At 34.4% G+C, this 17,355-nt stretch overlaps 1 protein-coding gene across 1 annotated transcript in view; it reads left to right on the top strand.

Annotated features, from left to right (window-relative positions):
• Positions 1 to 17,355, top strand: part of LOC112044014 (homeotic protein empty spiracles-like) — a 42,779-nt gene that overhangs the window by 10,302 nt on the left and 15,122 nt on the right. The window contains exon 2 of the mRNA XM_024079733.2: positions 10,823 to 10,995. Coding sequence (XP_023935501.1) covers positions 10,823 to 10,995 — 173 coding nt within the window. The remainder of the gene's footprint in view (positions 1 to 10,822; positions 10,996 to 17,355) is intronic.

Here is a 17,355-nt window from a genome sequence, read left to right as displayed (position 1 = left end):
CCTGACCAATCTACCTTTAAAAAGCCAGCCATTCTCAAGAACTTGTCTTAAAACTACCGTACCCACTGGTTGATTACGCAAAACACCCAACTATCTGTTGTCGGTAATTACTCCTCCGCCAAGATAACCCCAACCCCATACATTGTTGCAATCGCTTCATTAGTCGTAATTATATACGAGATAACTTAATTATAAAGATAACACGCTATTCAATAAACTATTTTATTGCTACGAATCTGGGTAGTGATTAGAGAAACATTTAATTGGTAAACACATTTCACAATTAAAAATTTTAAAAAAGGAACACCGATTTTTATTGCACACCATCTTTGAAATGTTGTCTATGGTAATTCAGTGATTGATTAATTAATGTTAGCGGATTCGACACTTCCTGATTAATCAAAAATATTAAATTGGAAGGTGTAGAAATGATTTTAGTGTTGGCAGCTATAAAATAATAAAAATAGTTGTTTTTTTTTAATCTTATTGTAAGGCTTTGAACAGAAGCCAGTTCTGAGAACAACTTACAATATAAATTTTATAGGTAGATATCCTCATTTTCGATAAATTTTTATTCATTAGGTGGTCTGTTTAATTTGATTTTTTTAACTCGTACCAGTTATACCTTTTGTAGCTTGACTTTCATTGCTCATTATTATCGACTCCTATTACCTATTAACACAGGCGAATACAATATGTTTCGTTATTGGACTTTACTATTATAAAAAATGTAACAAAATTTTAGTAACTTTAATCATTTAAATACATGCTTAGCAAGACATATTAGAAGACAGTTTTAGTATTTAATTGGGTTTTAAAAAAATTTATTGATATTTTTTTTACCATAGGGATAGGCTCCTCCAAAACTACTATACTGGATGCACCAGTGGGTATAATATCTACTTATAGTAGGTAGTAGTAGTTCTTCGTTGTCTTTAGTTTATTTGAACTTGAGGTTCCACCATCTTGCTATATAACTATGACCTACTCTTAATTTCAAAATCAACTTTATTAATTAAGGAATATAGAATTCAATTAAAAAAAATCCATAATCGATTTATTTTTTTATGAACCATGAAAAAATGATTCGGCATCCATTGTATAATTACATAAAACGAATAACATAACGCCCCTATACAATTATTTGCCACTGTTCAGATATCCCCTCGCGAATGCAGAATGCCATTATCTGTGTCAACAAAAAATGATATAACTAATATAACGGTTAAAGAAAAAATATATCGCTCGACAAATAACCATCTCGCATAGCCCCTAGTGTCAATTGGCCCTTGTTATAATAACAATATTATTTTTATGAACCCCGCTTAATAAAAATCATTTTAATCGGGACAAGCTGAACGCGTCAAAGCCGTTGCCTCTAAAGGGAATTAAAAAAAATACAGAAGTAATATGGAAGCGGTTGAGGGTTTGACAAAGGACTTTTGTGACGAGGCGGGAATGAACGCCCGCGATTATCAACCAGCGCCATTGTTGTTCCAAATTTGATTATTTCCTAGTGATGGGTTCAAGGGACCAGTAACGAGTGTCTATATCGATAGTTCTGTTCGCTCGTTATTTTTTTTTAATTATTGATATCAATCTGTCTTTCACTAGGTGTAAATATGTATTTGAACTAATCATAGTATTAACGCCTACACAGTAAGACAAACGTTTAATTTATAGTAAACGTTTAAACGTAATTAACAATATTAACATAACACTTTATTAATTTTTAATAATGGCTATAAATAATCGTGATAGGCTGATGCATATTATCATTTTAATATACCCATATAGAACACAACTTATGGAAATGCGTAAAGATGAATAGATTTGAATTTTGTATTACTATAATAAACATGTTATACATGTTTTGCTTGTTTGAATTCATTTTTGACGTAATTTCTTGCTAATCCACTTCGTTCTGCATAGGTTTACTATGGCCTACCGAAAACACAATGGGTATACGAGCCTCAAGGAAATCTTGCTTCCTCGATCCTATAAACCTTGGTTCTACTGATTGCTTAAACTTATTACATCGTATGGTAGCATAATTCATTGATACTAATTATATACACTCAATCTATAATGTAATTCACCACTCAAGGATAATCGATGTGATTCCAACTAAACTTCATCACCTAATAAAACGAAGTGTAGGCATCTGGCATCCTTGTAATACAATATAAGCTGCAGAATCACCTACTGTTTCTAGCTTTTTGCTTACTTTATAGCGTAATTACTATACACTTTAAATGTTTTAAATGGTAGTAATCATCAACTTTTACGGTTTAAGTGACATAATAATTGCGCACTTTAAATGCACAATGCGAAATTATCTCGTTTATCGAGACACCATTTATCGATAGGCACGAATCACTAATCGTTAAACATGTTGGTAGCAGCGAACGTCAAATCTTTTACGCGCCTTTTTTCTTAATGACCACCGATTGTTACCGGATGTTTTTTTACAATATTTCAGTTAAAAGGATTGAATGGGATATAATTGGATGTAATTTGAGACATTGTTGTTGAGTGAGCGAGATTAACAGGCGTCTTAAATTAAACTATTTATGTTCGTTATGTTGCAGCAGGCGGCCATCTTGGAACGAGATCGGTAGTTAGATTTGATTTACGTTTAGAGTCGGGAGGAAATTTATGATTAATTATCGAGGCCCGCATTTAAATATACGTTCAGAAATGTTATTTAAGCTGGTTTGTTTGATAAATTATGAAGTTATTTGTCCAAAGTAATTGGTTTACTTAGCGAAATGGTCCAGGTAGGCGTATCTACCTGTAGTTTAATAACCTATCTACGGTTTAGTTAACTTTTGCTTAATCCTTTTTCTTCATAGCTACTGTTAAACGATAATATAGTCGATAATAACTCTCATAATCAATATTTGTGGGTTAGAGTTCCGAGTAGAGCTGTAAATACTGAGCTTTTAGCCCGGAGGGGGAAAATTGCTGATGTTGCAACCCTGTACCTCGAGAGCACGTTAACCCTTCGGTTCAGTTATTCCTGCCTCTTCACTAATTTGGATCTTACTATTAAAATAAACATTAAGTCAACTGAGAAATGTCATCCTACCTCTGTCAACCCTTCGATTCATACTGTCATGATATCCACGAAGTTTTGTCATTAGGCACATGACATTTCTTACATAGAATTTCCAATTTTGTAAGTCAACACACGTCAAAGTTAGCCTGCTTGTCATTAGGGTAAGGATGCCAATTATGAGACCATTTGTATTTTTGTCTGTAAAAACAAAACTGTCACATTTGATTCGCGACACTAGCGCCAAATAACTGACGTGAATAGTTTGGACCAATACCTTACTATCTCATATTAAGCGCCTATCTCATAGGCAACCCTTACCCTAGTCATTTCCATTATATTTTTGATAGTAAACATAATAAAGTTACGTAAAAGCATTGATGTTAGAAGAAAGATGTAGATAGGTCATACGCGGAACGCAAGTGGTTACGTTAAAACTGGTGGCCAATTAGCAAATCTGAGCTCAGTCACCAAACTGTCATCGTACTGTGTGCCATCAAATGGTCTTTATGTAACTAATCTAGTTGCCTATATTCGGATCACTTATTGCGGTGATTTTGTAGGGACGTAAACGATCTATAGTATAAAATAATCAATGGGCTGATAACAATAAAAAATCCATATTGCATAATGCTCTGAAAGTAAGGTACATAGTAATAAACCGTACATACAGCTGAATATAGAACCTCCTTTTTGGAAGTCGTTTAAAAAAGTTAGAAGTACCTCACTAAATGATAGAATAATTATCGATAGTTGTTATCTATAGGGACGTCAAGGAACGCTATCTCCGTCGTAAAGCTACCGATTATGTTTTTGACACTTCGGTCGGGTCATGGATAAGTGTTGTAGTGTTGTACTTCATAAATCTTGGTGTCTCTTAATTTTACTGTTCTGTTATTTCTGGTGCAGTTGGTAGTGCTGTGATACTCAAAAGAGAGGTCGTGAGTTCGATTCCAACTCTGGTAAATTTAGTATTTAATATTTTCTAATTTACCGTCTTACTTGCAAAGACGTACTGCCAAGCGATTTAGCGTTTCGGTAGACTGTCAGAGGTATGGGTTGAATACGGGGATAAAATATAGCCTATAACACTCACAAATAACGTGGCTTTCTAGTGGTAAAACAATTTTCAAAATCGGCTTAGTACATCCAGAGATTACGTCCTACACACAAGCGCACTTATCGTAACGCAGCGATGTGTCAAGGGCTCCCATTTCGGGGCACATAAAACGGCTTACGAATCCTGCGACTACACACTATCTACGTGTTATAAATCCATCTTAGGGTAAGCAACGCATTTTTGCATCTATGAAGTGCACTATAAGTAATAGTATCAAAGCTGACATAGTTGCAAAAGTTAGTAATAATCATTAAACCCAAACATATATTTAAAGTATTTAATATCTCCACAACAAACATCACAGTAATTGTTCATACAGGCACCGCATAATGTGGCAGGTTTAACGACAGGATCGCGTGTTCGGTTCCCGACTGAGCACAGTTTCAAACGAGTTTTTGCTCTCCAACTTGTTAATATAATTGTCTGCAAGTTTTCTAGTGTTGGAATGTGTGAAAAAATATCATGTACAAACAAGTAAGTTATTGGAAAACAGTTTAACTGCTAAATGCAGAGGTAATAGTGCTTTTGAGTTGTTTAGAGTTTGTTAAGTCTGCCTCGTTGGTCCTATGAAATTTCTAATCATTAGGTCCAACGTTTGAGTCCTTTTTCGATTTTTTATCTACCTATATGTCTGCGTGTTAGTGTTTTTTTTGTTGACCGGGCTGAAACTTCTGAATGAATTCAAATGAAACTTGGTACGATTTGAGATTATAAAACGTAGAAGGTTATAGGATAGTTTTTGTTGCAAAAATAAAACGTATTCCCATTTTTTATGCATTAATTACGGGACATTCTGTATATAAAACATGCAAAAATATTGATAGAAGAGGGTGGAATAGGTGTTGAAAGTTATATCGAGTTTCACGCGGACGAAGTCGCGGGCGTCTGCTAGTATATGCCTATAGCATTCGGGAATAGTGTAGGTACCCAACAGTAAAAGAATTTTTCAAATCAGTTCAGTAGTTTCAAAGCCATGCAAACAAATAATCAAATCTTTCCTATTTATAATACCTGCTAGCTGACGCCCGCAACTTCATCCGCGTGGAATTTAGTTTTTTCACAAATCCCTCGGGAACCATGGATTTTTCCTATGTGTTAATCCAGGCTATAATATATCTTAATACCAAATTTCAGCTAATTCGGTTCAGTAGTCGAGGCGTGAAAGAGTAACAAACATTCATATCATCAAAATCATCAGTTTTCGCAAATCGCAAACCATGATTTTTTTCGGGATAAAAAGTAGCCTATGTGTCAATCCAGAGCAAAATCTATTTCCATTCCAAATTTCAGCGAAATAGCTTCAGTAGTAGCGGCGTTAAAGAGTAACAAACATCTAAACATCCGTACAAACGTTCGCGTTTATAACGAAATCTAATGAGTAATGACTAAAAAGCCCCAGTCATACCTACATAGAAATATTCTACGGAATCTATGGGTCTAAAACAAAACCTCTTTTTTAAGGTAGTTTGAAAACGGAATGCCCAACGATCCATACAAAGAGAACATTAATTTTTATTTACTAGGAGATAATTATTGACATATTTCCTTGTAAACATGTCAGAGTGTGTTACAAACTATATATTAATTAACGTTCGCCTTTGTTGCGAAACCAATGACATATATAAGATATATTGTGAATAATATTTCATATATTAAACTATGTTAGGGCTGTCACTTTGATAAAACTTTGTAATTGTGTTTTAAATAAAAACTTAACAAAGACATCGGCAAGTAAATTCAACCAAAATGTCAGTGGTCTGCGCAGGTAAATATAAACGTTTTAGATGCGTGCTCCGTGATTGCGATAAAAATATGTCAAATAATTAAAAAATACCTGTAAAAGAAAGACAAAAGTAAATGTCTCTGTCAGTAAAAGTAAAAAAAAGTAAAACTAGTGGACGAAATTCAATTCTCACTCTCAGAGTTATTTTGGTAATGCAGGAAATAATCCATCTTCATACTCAGCTAAATAAGTTCAGTAGTTCTAGCATGAACGAGTAACAAACATACACACAAACTTTCGCTTTTATATATTCGTCTGATTAGTGTCATAATGAAAATATTATGATTTTTTATCGAAAATCCAAAAATACTTTCTAATTATATATTTTAAAAAAACAATGAAAACGAAATTAATTCAGAATGAAAAATTATGGTAAATACTCTCATCTTCTAGGTAAATAATTTCTCCAGCTAAGTTATAGAGTGAGCCAAAAATATAAATGAATATCTATATAACATAATATATTATATAAAAAAGTATAATTCTCCTTCAACAGTGACAACCCTAACTATTGCAAAATGTAACTATTAAAATACCTCACGCAGTAATGAGCCCTATTTCATATTCTTAAGTACTTAAATTGATTGCAGATAAGTATTCATTGGTATCTACATTATCTATGCCATTTAAAGAAGGTTCTGCGTATGAGTAATTAGCGTTTTAATTTGAAATTAGGGTTGTCACTACTTTGAAAAATATTGTAGATGCTTTTTTTGTCACTTGGGGTTCGCAGTTTTTGCAAAATAAGATATTTATAATTTTTAACTGACTTCAAAAAAGGAAATTCGGAGTTTAGATACATTTAAGATATTAAGTCCGCGTATTTTTTAAAACTTCTTTCTATATTTTGATTTGCATGCATTTATTCTTGATGTATAGTAAATTTTTCTTGGAATAAAGGTACAATTTTACACCAAGGCTACCTAGTTTGGAACGGTTCTTTTTTTTTCATTATTTTAGAATTAAAATAGCATAATCCAAAGGTTGTCTGGCAGATACCTATTGATAAAAGCAATAAGACCGCCGTTTCACATACTTGTTTACTTTATTTTCTTTTTTATTGTTTTTCTTTTGTGAATTTAAGTATAAATAAAATAAAAAAAAAACAAGTTAGCTATCGTTAGTTGTCTATGGTCTAGTTGTGCGTAGATCCCGTATTCTCACGGGTAAGTGAACTACGCGCAACTAAACCACAGACAACTAACGATTGCTAACTTGATTTTGGTTTTATTCTTTATTTTATTTATACTTTAATGCACAAAAGAATTTTTTTTTTTTTAACGGGGCATTTGCTATTATTATAAAAGTGCCAACCCTATACCGAGCAGCCGTGGGTGGCTAACGCAGTGGCCTTGTAATGACGTCTGACATTTGCTAATGTCGTTATAATTGTAGAGATCGCCCTAACTTCAAGTTATAACTTACAACGCACTCCACAAGTTACGTAGAGCCATTACTTCGAGACTCCGAAAGAGGGAATGTTTGTTAACATAATAACATATTGTGTCTTTATCTCAGACTAATTATAGAAGGACCTGTATCGCACTCATGGTCACGAACAAAATTGTCTGTCATTTTCTGAAGAAAACGAGCTTAGATTTGGTATATATCTTATACTAAACTAGATGTTTTTGCTTTTTACACAATTCAATTACACAAAAAGGTATTTTTACGGAGCTCTTTAACCGACGAACACGATTATAACTATTTAACATCGATACTATAGAGACAGTTTCTATAATCGCATTAGATCGTTGATCATATACTTTGGCAGAAAAGTAAGGTCTAGCGAGGCAGGTCCTATACAATAATTGGTCTGAGGTCTTTATCATCATGTTTTCAGTTGATGACAAAGGTTGAGTATTGCAATATTACAGAATGTCAAGACATCGTTAACAAGTGTATCCGGTTAATCTATTTCCTTCTTAAAAAAAGTCGAGTTTATGCATTCTAATTTATGTGATTTGGCTGAGTTTGTTGTGGGTTCTTCTCGGACCAAGGCACGTTTGGAACCCTCGTAACCTTAATCTTAACAGCAAACAAGTATAACTCGGTTCTCAATTTTCATTCGATTTTCTAGGATAGAAAGCTAAGCTTCTTTTAAGTTTATTTCATAGTTAAAATAAAATCAAAGTTATATAAAAAATAATAAAAAGAAACAAATTCAAAGCGGATGATTTACCTTAAAAATGTACATATTCATTTATAAATTATCAAACAAATAATCTCAACTTAAAACGGTAAATAATATTTGTAATACAGATATTTTTTAATTTATGATTGTAGATATCTTTGTTTTAAGAGATTTGAAAATAAGCTTTTTAGTAAGTACATCTTTAATTTTACTTAATATGTTCATAAATGCCAATATAATAATATAGAGAAGTAGTATCTAAAAGAGGATGAACTAGGACCCTAAGACTGAGAACACAATGCAATAGTTGATAAGTGTATTTATTACATTACTTATTTTAATAATCAATCATTTCATTTAATGGTCTTATAGCAAAAAGCTTCGAACAACATCTCAAGAAGCTTTCACTAAACTGTTGGATCAAGAGTCGGATACAGAAGGCAGTGATTCTTGAGACGGCACGTATTGTGAGGAGGTTCCTCACTCTGGAGCTTGCTCTCACTCACACCGGTTGCTTGGGCATTCAAATATCCCGCAGCGGGAGGGTTAATTTTTTTTAAAAAGTGTTTTATATTATATTTTTAGATTAACATTGTTAAAAATTAAAAAAAGATTAATAAATAAATGACAGTAAAAAAAAATAAAAGTACCTAAGTATCTACAAAGAGGGGACCCAGAAAATCTTACTGCACACAATGCAATAGTTTACAAGTATAAACTTACATATTTAAATCATTGTTTCAATTGATTTCATATTTTCATCATTATCGTGCGTAGAACCAACTAAGGTTCATCTCAGTAGGTGCAATCAAAGTTTTCAACCAGTAATTACGACACAATTTTCATATTTAACCCACGATTATTAAGTAACATTAAAATATGTGTATGCGTACACTCTCGACCCATCAGCGTTAACTTCGGAGCGTGCAATTTGCAGAAAGCGTGTATTATTTCTTTCCTTACTTCATAATTCTTGTGGAGCAAAACGTTGTAGTACACACAGACGACCCAACTTAATTGGGTCCGACCGCAATCCAATCAACATTCAATCTAAGCGCTGTAGTGAATATTTATTGTATTTTTAATTATCTATACTAATATTTCTTGGCAAATGGAGCTCATAACCAACGAAATTGGATCGTCTGTTAGCACTATATAATTTGTTGATAGATTAGTCGACTCACATGATATGATTATATTTAATAAATGTTTTGTACAAGTTACATTGAATTTGCTTGAGTTTTAAAATGAAATCGATGGCTACTTGAAGCTTTGAACAAACCTATATTGGATCGTCTTTTTACGTTACGTAAACGATTGATAGATTATCCGACTCGTTATCGCGTACTATTTATAAATTGTACATGTTAAATCAAATTGATCTTACTTTTATTATGAATTCTTCAAAAATCAAAAAGAACTGTTCAAATTGGAGCTCCGAACCGACCCAATTGGATCGTCTGTTCGCAATATGTAAACGGTTGATAGATTAGCCGACTCGTCATCGCATACTGTTCATTAACGAATTGTTCATGTTACATCGAATTAATCTGTCTTTTGAAGTGAATTCTTCAAAAGTCAGAAGGAACTGTTCAAATTGGAGCTCCAAACCGACCAAATTGGATCGTCTGTTAGCAATATGTAAACGGTTGATAGATTAACCGACTCGTGGTCGTTTAGCGGTAATCTTTGCTTAATTTAATTTTAATAACAGTACGCCATTACAAAGCTCCGGTGTATGGCTGTAACCTGTTATTAGATGCTTATTTGCAAGAGTTTGATATTTGAAACATTTTGATATTCTCATAATATGCATAATACGTACTATAATTAAGCTAATATATTTCATGATATTTTGAATTGGAATAGAATAGATTAATAAATTATTGTTTTTTTATTGTTCGCACCTAATTAATGTTTGTACTCTTGTAACTTGGGTTTATTTTATTACTTATTATATTTTTAATAACGTTGTTTTATTCGATTAATTGTATATTATTTTGGAAAGATGTTATAATATAATCTAGTAGGTAGGTACACCAAAGGTTGTTTACTCATATTACTGCTTTCGACTTTGTTTAATCAAACCTTATAGGAGAGGGTATATTGAGGTTTGACCCACCATGCTGCTCTAATACGGGTTGGCGTTGGCGTAAAATTTTAAATTCTTGAACTACCATTACCTAAAATAATTAACATGAAATCAATAACCACCACTTTTTTCGTATTCCCTAAACACCGTTGTTAACGAAAATCAGTGTCAAACACACTAATCAGTAATTTTAGATTAGTTAGCAATGACTAATAGTGAATATTATGCAATCACAATAAGATTGCATCAAACACTAAGCCCGTCAACTTGCATTGGATCAGCGTGGTGGAACTAAACTACATATCTCGTATTCATTAAGGGGGTAGACCTAGTCCTAACCTAGTGGACCTTTAAAATATTAAATGGTTTTATTTAATTAAAATGGTTATAACCAACTAGGCGACCCCGCACTAGTATACGCAGTGTTGGTCGACCCCCCACCAGGTGGACTGACGACATCAAGCGAGTCGTTGGGATTCGCTGGATGCAGGCGGCTCAGTATCGTGATGTTTGGAAGTCCCTACAAAAGGCCTATGTCCTGCAGTGGACGTCCATCGGCTGATATGATGATGATGACGATGAAGAACAACTATAAATATACTCGTACCTTTATCTAAGCATTTTTTATCCCACAGGTCCAGACATCCCTGGTTTCCTACTCCAACCCTTCAGGAAGCCGAAGAGGATCCGGACCGCCTTCTCCCCCTCGCAACTCCTGAAGCTGGAGCATGCCTTCGAGAAGAACCATTACGTGGTGGGGGCGGAGAGGAAACAACTGGCTCAAGTGTTGAGCTTGACTGAGACACAGGTACGTTTGAGTCAAACAATGTAATTAGAACTAGCTGGGTCCTGCGATGTTACACGCAAAAAGTCGGTATCAAGCCATATTCGGCACACTGCAGAAACTGCTGGCACACTGCTGGCCCCTTAATGTGGGCCCAGGCCCACATTAAGGGGCCAGCCCCGGACCACCTAGCCCACCCGCTGTTTACGCCTATACCCACACCCTCCGGAATCCGGAATCGGAGGCAGAGGTCATATCCACTGGGCTACCAAAGATCAAAAAAATCTGTGGTCGTAAAACCAGTCCGAAGTTAGCTCTGTGCAAGTGTCAAACGTGCCAACTTCAGCTGTAACACGTTACTTTATCAAGCGATTTACCCTCCCATAAAGAATGTATCACTTCAAAAGGCTTTGTAATCTAAATCTAATATTAAAAAGCTGAAGAGTTTGTTTGTTGGTTTGATTGAACGCGCTAATCTCAGGAACTACTGGTCCGATTTGAAAAATTCTTTCAGTGTTAGATAGCCCATTTATCGAGGAAGGCTATAGGCTATATATTATCCCTGAACTCCTACGGGAACGGGAACCACACGGGTGAAACCGCGTGGCGTCAGCTAGTTTACTTATAAGAAGGAAAACTCTTACGTTACCAAGCGATTTACCCTCCCATAATGAATGTATCACTTCAAAAGGTTTTGTAAAACAATCGGCTATAAATCGGTTATTAATTAATCAGACATCTCTATCAAATCGGCGCATTAGTATGCACTAATATACAGGTAATGTGAAACGTGGCGCAATCACCCGCGCTCGCTGTAAAAACTATCAATGCTGTAGAAACTGGGCCAATAGTGCCGACTGCCGACCACACCCGCGTACCGACCGCAGAACAGACATTACATGTATATGAAATAATAATAAAACTCAATCATTGGCGTATCTAGGATTAGGATCCTGGGGTGATCCTACATATCCATTCGCTATATATAGTATATTTTGATATGTATTTTATTCATTATTGTAGGTATTTGTGTAATATTGATTATGTATTAGGATGTAAATTATTTGTATGTATGTGTATTACTAATACTATGGTTATTTTTGTTTTACGCCACCTGCTGATGTCCTTAAGTTTTCCTAAACCGAAGGTTGCCTGGAAGAAATCGCTACTTAGTGATAAGGCCGCCTTTTGTATGCTGATCTCTTCCTAATTTGTTTTTATTTCACTTGTTTTTGTCTTTGTGGTGTGCAAACAAAGTATATCTATCTATCTATCTATCTATCTATCTATCTATCTATCTATCTATCTATCTATGATACAGACATCACACAAGTAACGCAGTCTGTTTTGCAGACAGTACAGGGCGCACGCGAATCGCTAATGAGTAGGCAATTAAAACGTTTTTTATAATTTTCAGCTATTATTCGCAACGTTTGATACTTTATCATAGCATTTAGCGATTTCTTTATCAGCGACGTCATTTCCAATTATTTCCAACTAGCCTTGTCCTTCGGTTTCACCTGTGTAGATACCTCGGCTAACTGCCTCCATGTGTAGTAGATAGTGTGGAGAGTGAGGTCCTAGGTTTGAATCCTCGGATGATAAATTGAGCTTTCGTATTTGAAATTGACTATTGATGGCTGACCAGAGTTAGTTGGCGTTAGACTCCCGTGCTTCGGCGAGCATGTTAAGCCATCGATACCGAGTATTTTTCTCTGATTTATCCATATATTTGTTCTTTTTTGTTTAATTTTTAATAATGTTGAAAATATGACACCTACAACTAGCACAACTACAATAAACTAGCAGACGCCACGCGGTTTCACCCGCGTAGTTCTCGTTCCCGTAGGAATACGGGGATATAATTTAGCACTCGGGGATAGTGTAGCTTTCTAACAGTGAAAGAATTTTTGAAATCGGTGCAGTAGTTTCAGAGCTCAATGCAAACAAACAAACAATCAAATCTTTCCTCTTTACAATATAAGTTTAGATTACATTAACAAACAAAAAAATTAAAACTTCTCCTTATACCTAATATTAGTTTAGGAAACGTCCTGTGGTTTTGCTCGGGTAGAACCCGTTCCCGTGGGACTAGGGGTATAAAATAACCTGTGTTACTCACTGAAAATGTAGTTTTCTAAAAGTGAAAGATATTTAAAATCTCTCGGAGTGAAATCGTAACAAACAAAAAATCTTACCTAAACTACAAAATAATATTATATATCATTAATCATTAATAACTCATATACCATTAACACTCGGCCCACTGTTGAGCACGAGTCTCCTCTCAGAATGAGAGGGGATAGGCTAATAGTCCACCACGCTGACTCAATGCGGATTGACAGACTTCACACACGCAGAGAATTAAGAAAATTCAAAGATATGCAGGTTTTATCACGATGATTTTCCTTCACCGTTTGAGACACGTGATATTTAATTTCTTAAAATGCACATAACTGAAAAGTTGGAGGTGCATGCCACGGATCGGATTCGAACCTACGCCCTCTGAATCAAAGGCAGAGGTCATATCCACTGTGATATACATATAACATATGTAATATATTATATTATATAGTTCAGTATAAAATTAAGAAATAACTTCACACCCTATTTGGTACATTACTAGTTATGTGTGCAAATTTTAAGGGTGTGGTACATCCTGAATGCAAAATATTACATATTAACAATGAATTATGAGTACTAATTATACTTTATACGCGTTGAAAAGTAGGTAGGTAGGTAGGAAATGGCTTCATGAATACAATAGTAATAAAAATATTATTATATTTTTTGTAATAATTATTATCATAACTGTAATTTATACTTATAATAGAACTATAGTAGGTCCAATTCTGTAAATTGAAGATATGTATTTTGAAAATTTATGTTGAAGGGCATTGTATAATCGACTAGCTGACACCGCGCGGTTTCACCCTCGTGTTTCCCGTTCCCGTAGAAATACGGGGATAATGTATAGCTTATAGCCTTCCTCAATAAATGGGCTATCTAACACTGAAAGAATTTTTTAAATCGGACCAGTAGTTCCTGAGATTAGCGCGTTCAAGCAAACAAACAAACTCTTCAGCTTTATAATATAACTCGTAGTATAGATACTGAAGCCATAAATGTTTTTGTTTCTTATTTTTTGTCTGTCTGTCTTTTGATCATTTATTCTTTTTACACACATGCCCTCTATCACACACTCCAACCATCTCTTCTTTGGGATTCCTCTCCTATTGTGTCCTTCCACTTGCTATTTTAACATTCTCACAGGTACAGGCACTAGTAAGACTTTCATCGCATTACATGTACATACCTAGCTAATCTTTTATCATTTTGGCGCCACTTTCAGACTTCCTTTTATATATTATCATCATCATTATCAACCCATATTCGGCTCACTGCTGAGCTCGAGTCTCCTCTCAGAATGAGAGGGTTTAGGCCAATAGTCCACCACGCTGCCCCAATGCGGATTGGCAGACTTCACACACGCAGAGAATTAAAAAAATTCTCTGGAAGCAGGTTTCCTCGCGATGTTTTCCTTCACCGTTTGAGACACGTGATATTTAATTTCTTAAAATTCTTTTATATATACCTAAATATTATTATTTAAAAAATGTTAACGGACGACGTGGCGTAGTGGTAAGCGCGGTGGATTTACAAAACGGATGTCCTGGGTTCGATCCCCGGCTGGCCTGATTGAGGTTTTCAATGGTCCAGGTCTGGCTGAGGGGAGGCTTCGGCCGTGGGTAGTTACCACCCTACCGGCAAAGGCGTACCGCCAATCGATTTAGCGTCCCTTTTAGCGTAGATTTTAGGGGTGTGGATTTCCATCAAGTTAGCCCGCTTCCATCTTAGATTGCATCATCACTTACCATTAAGTGAGATTGTAGTCAATGGCTAACTTGTAAATATTAAAAATGAAAAAAAGCAAATGATAGTTCAGTTATCAACGAAGCATCGCCTAAATATACCTTACCTTACCTTATAAATTAGTTCTAATACCTACTCTCAGAGCTTTTGAAGCACGTAAAAACTTTAGACATATACATAATATTATTACAAATTAAAGCAATTTCGTGATGAATTAGTGCAAATTGAAGACTTCAGAGTTAAAAGAAATTTATTACGGAAAATTAGTCTTTGTTACTTTTATATAAAAGTGTAATTTTCATTAAAAAAATAAATTAAAAAAAACCAAGTGCAGCCATACGTGACTGTTAACAGTTAGGGTTCCTCAAGATATACAATTATTTTTACCTGAATATTCAACAAATTTACACATTTTACTTACATAAAGTAATTGTAAGAAATTAACTATCATGTATCTCGAACGGTGAAAAAAACATCTTGAGAAAACCTGAGAATTTTCTTAATTCTCTATACGTGTGTGAAGTCTGTCAATCCGTATTGGGCCAGTGTATCTATCTACTACATTTTTATATATATATATATAAAATGTAGTTTTAGTAGTAGTGAAAATTGCATAATTACGCAATGCTCGCTCTACTAAAACTGAACGTGTGATTTGCGTTGCAGGCCCTTAATGCTAGCCACAAACGGTCAATTATTCTCACGTTTCTAAAAAGAAAACGGCACTCACGCGGCATACTATACAAGTTATGTACGTACCAACACACGATCAATTATAGTCGTGGGTGCTACAGAAACGTGAGAATAATTGACCGTTTGTGGCTAGCATTAAGTTATATCTGTCAGTTCGCTCTGCTGTGAGCCACTTATAGGAACTTCTAATATACGGAACACTTGACAACATAGGCCGGTCGGCATATTTACAACATAATTTAATCCATTTAATTTTTTCACCAATCAGTTTCAAAATCGCGATGTTCTTCGATATAATTAACATTGAAAATTGCTGTGGTAATGAGCCGTGAACAGCTGTTATATTTATTACGTTTTGATGAGGCTTGTGTTGGATTCGTTTTGAATAATTTGTAACTATTTCATGCGTGAAGTTGTAAATATCTGAAACAGGACGGAATCATAATAGACTAATACTTAAATAGTAATCGACATTAATATTAAATTTATATTTTAAAGGCGACTTCGTCCGCGTGGAATTTAGTTTTTCACAAATCCCTCGAGAACCATGGATTTTCCGGGATGAAAGTAGCCTTTATGTTAATTCAGATTAAAATCTATTTCCATTTTCAAATTTCAACCAAATCGGTTCAGTAGTTGCGGCGTTAAAGAGTAACAAACATCCATACAAACTTTCCGTTTATAATATTAGTAGGATATTATTATTATGAGATAGAACGCAACGGATATTATCTATAGGTATTCTTCCATTGGCTTGAAGGCCTCCGTGGCATAATAATAAGCGGTGGATTTACAAAACGGAGGTCCTGGTTTGATCCCCGGCTGGGCTGATTGAGATTTTAATAATCGTGGTGGCTAGTTACCACCCTACCGGAAAGACGTACCGCCAAGCAATTTAGCGTTCGTGTAGAAACCGAAAGGGGTGTAGATTTTCATTCAACTCCTAACATGTTAGCCCGCTTCCATCTTAGACTGCATCATCACTTACCATCAGGTGAGATTGTAGTCAAGGACTAACTTGTAAATAATAAAAGAATGAAAAAATATATTATAGTATGTATTAAACTTGATTTTGGGAAACAATTAATTTTTGAAAACATAAAATACAACTGAATAACATTAATTTTCTCGACTTCATAAACACACTAATAACAATTAAAAGCTTTTTTGTCTGTGGTCGTTTTCACAATGTTTCTTGACTAAAAATGCCTTATTTTTTCCATCAAAACAGGTTAAGAGCCTGTAATTTTATATTATTAAGTAAATTGCATACAGCTGCCTTGTGCATACACACAACAGACTAAAAGAAAAAGGTAGACAGAAAAATTTACTACATTGAAAAAATAAAATGATAATAATTTAGAAATTATAACAAACTTTGGACATTGATTTCCTATTTCTGAAGGTGGTTCGAAGGTTATAACCATAAGTCAAATCAAAACAAAGTAAATCAAAATTATTTATTTTCATTTAGCGAATAATAATTTTAAATGATGAATAACGCAACATCCATAAGCACGTTTTTGTTTAAAAAAATGCACAAATAAATATACCGTTGTAAAATTTAAAAAAACGGTATGCTATTTTTCGCAAAATTTGATATTTACTCGTACCAAGGCCACAAATGCAGCAAAATGTTCATAGAACGATTTAAAATCAAAAAGAAAATAAAAATTCATTTATTTAATGTAAGCTTAATTTACAAGCACTTCTCAAACGTCAAGTTTGACAATTTGCAGAAACTGTCGGTTCTGAAGATCTGCTGAGAAGAACCAGCAATAAACTTTTTATAATCATCATTCATTATAATGTTAACAA

This window comes from Bicyclus anynana, chromosome 24, assembly GCF_947172395.1.
Source record: "Bicyclus anynana chromosome 24, ilBicAnyn1.1, whole genome shotgun sequence".
Classification (NCBI taxonomy): Eukaryota; Metazoa; Arthropoda; class Insecta; order Lepidoptera; family Nymphalidae; genus Bicyclus; species Bicyclus anynana.
Note: the sequence above shows the minus strand (reverse complement) of the source record. Positions and strands in the feature narration are given on the sequence as shown.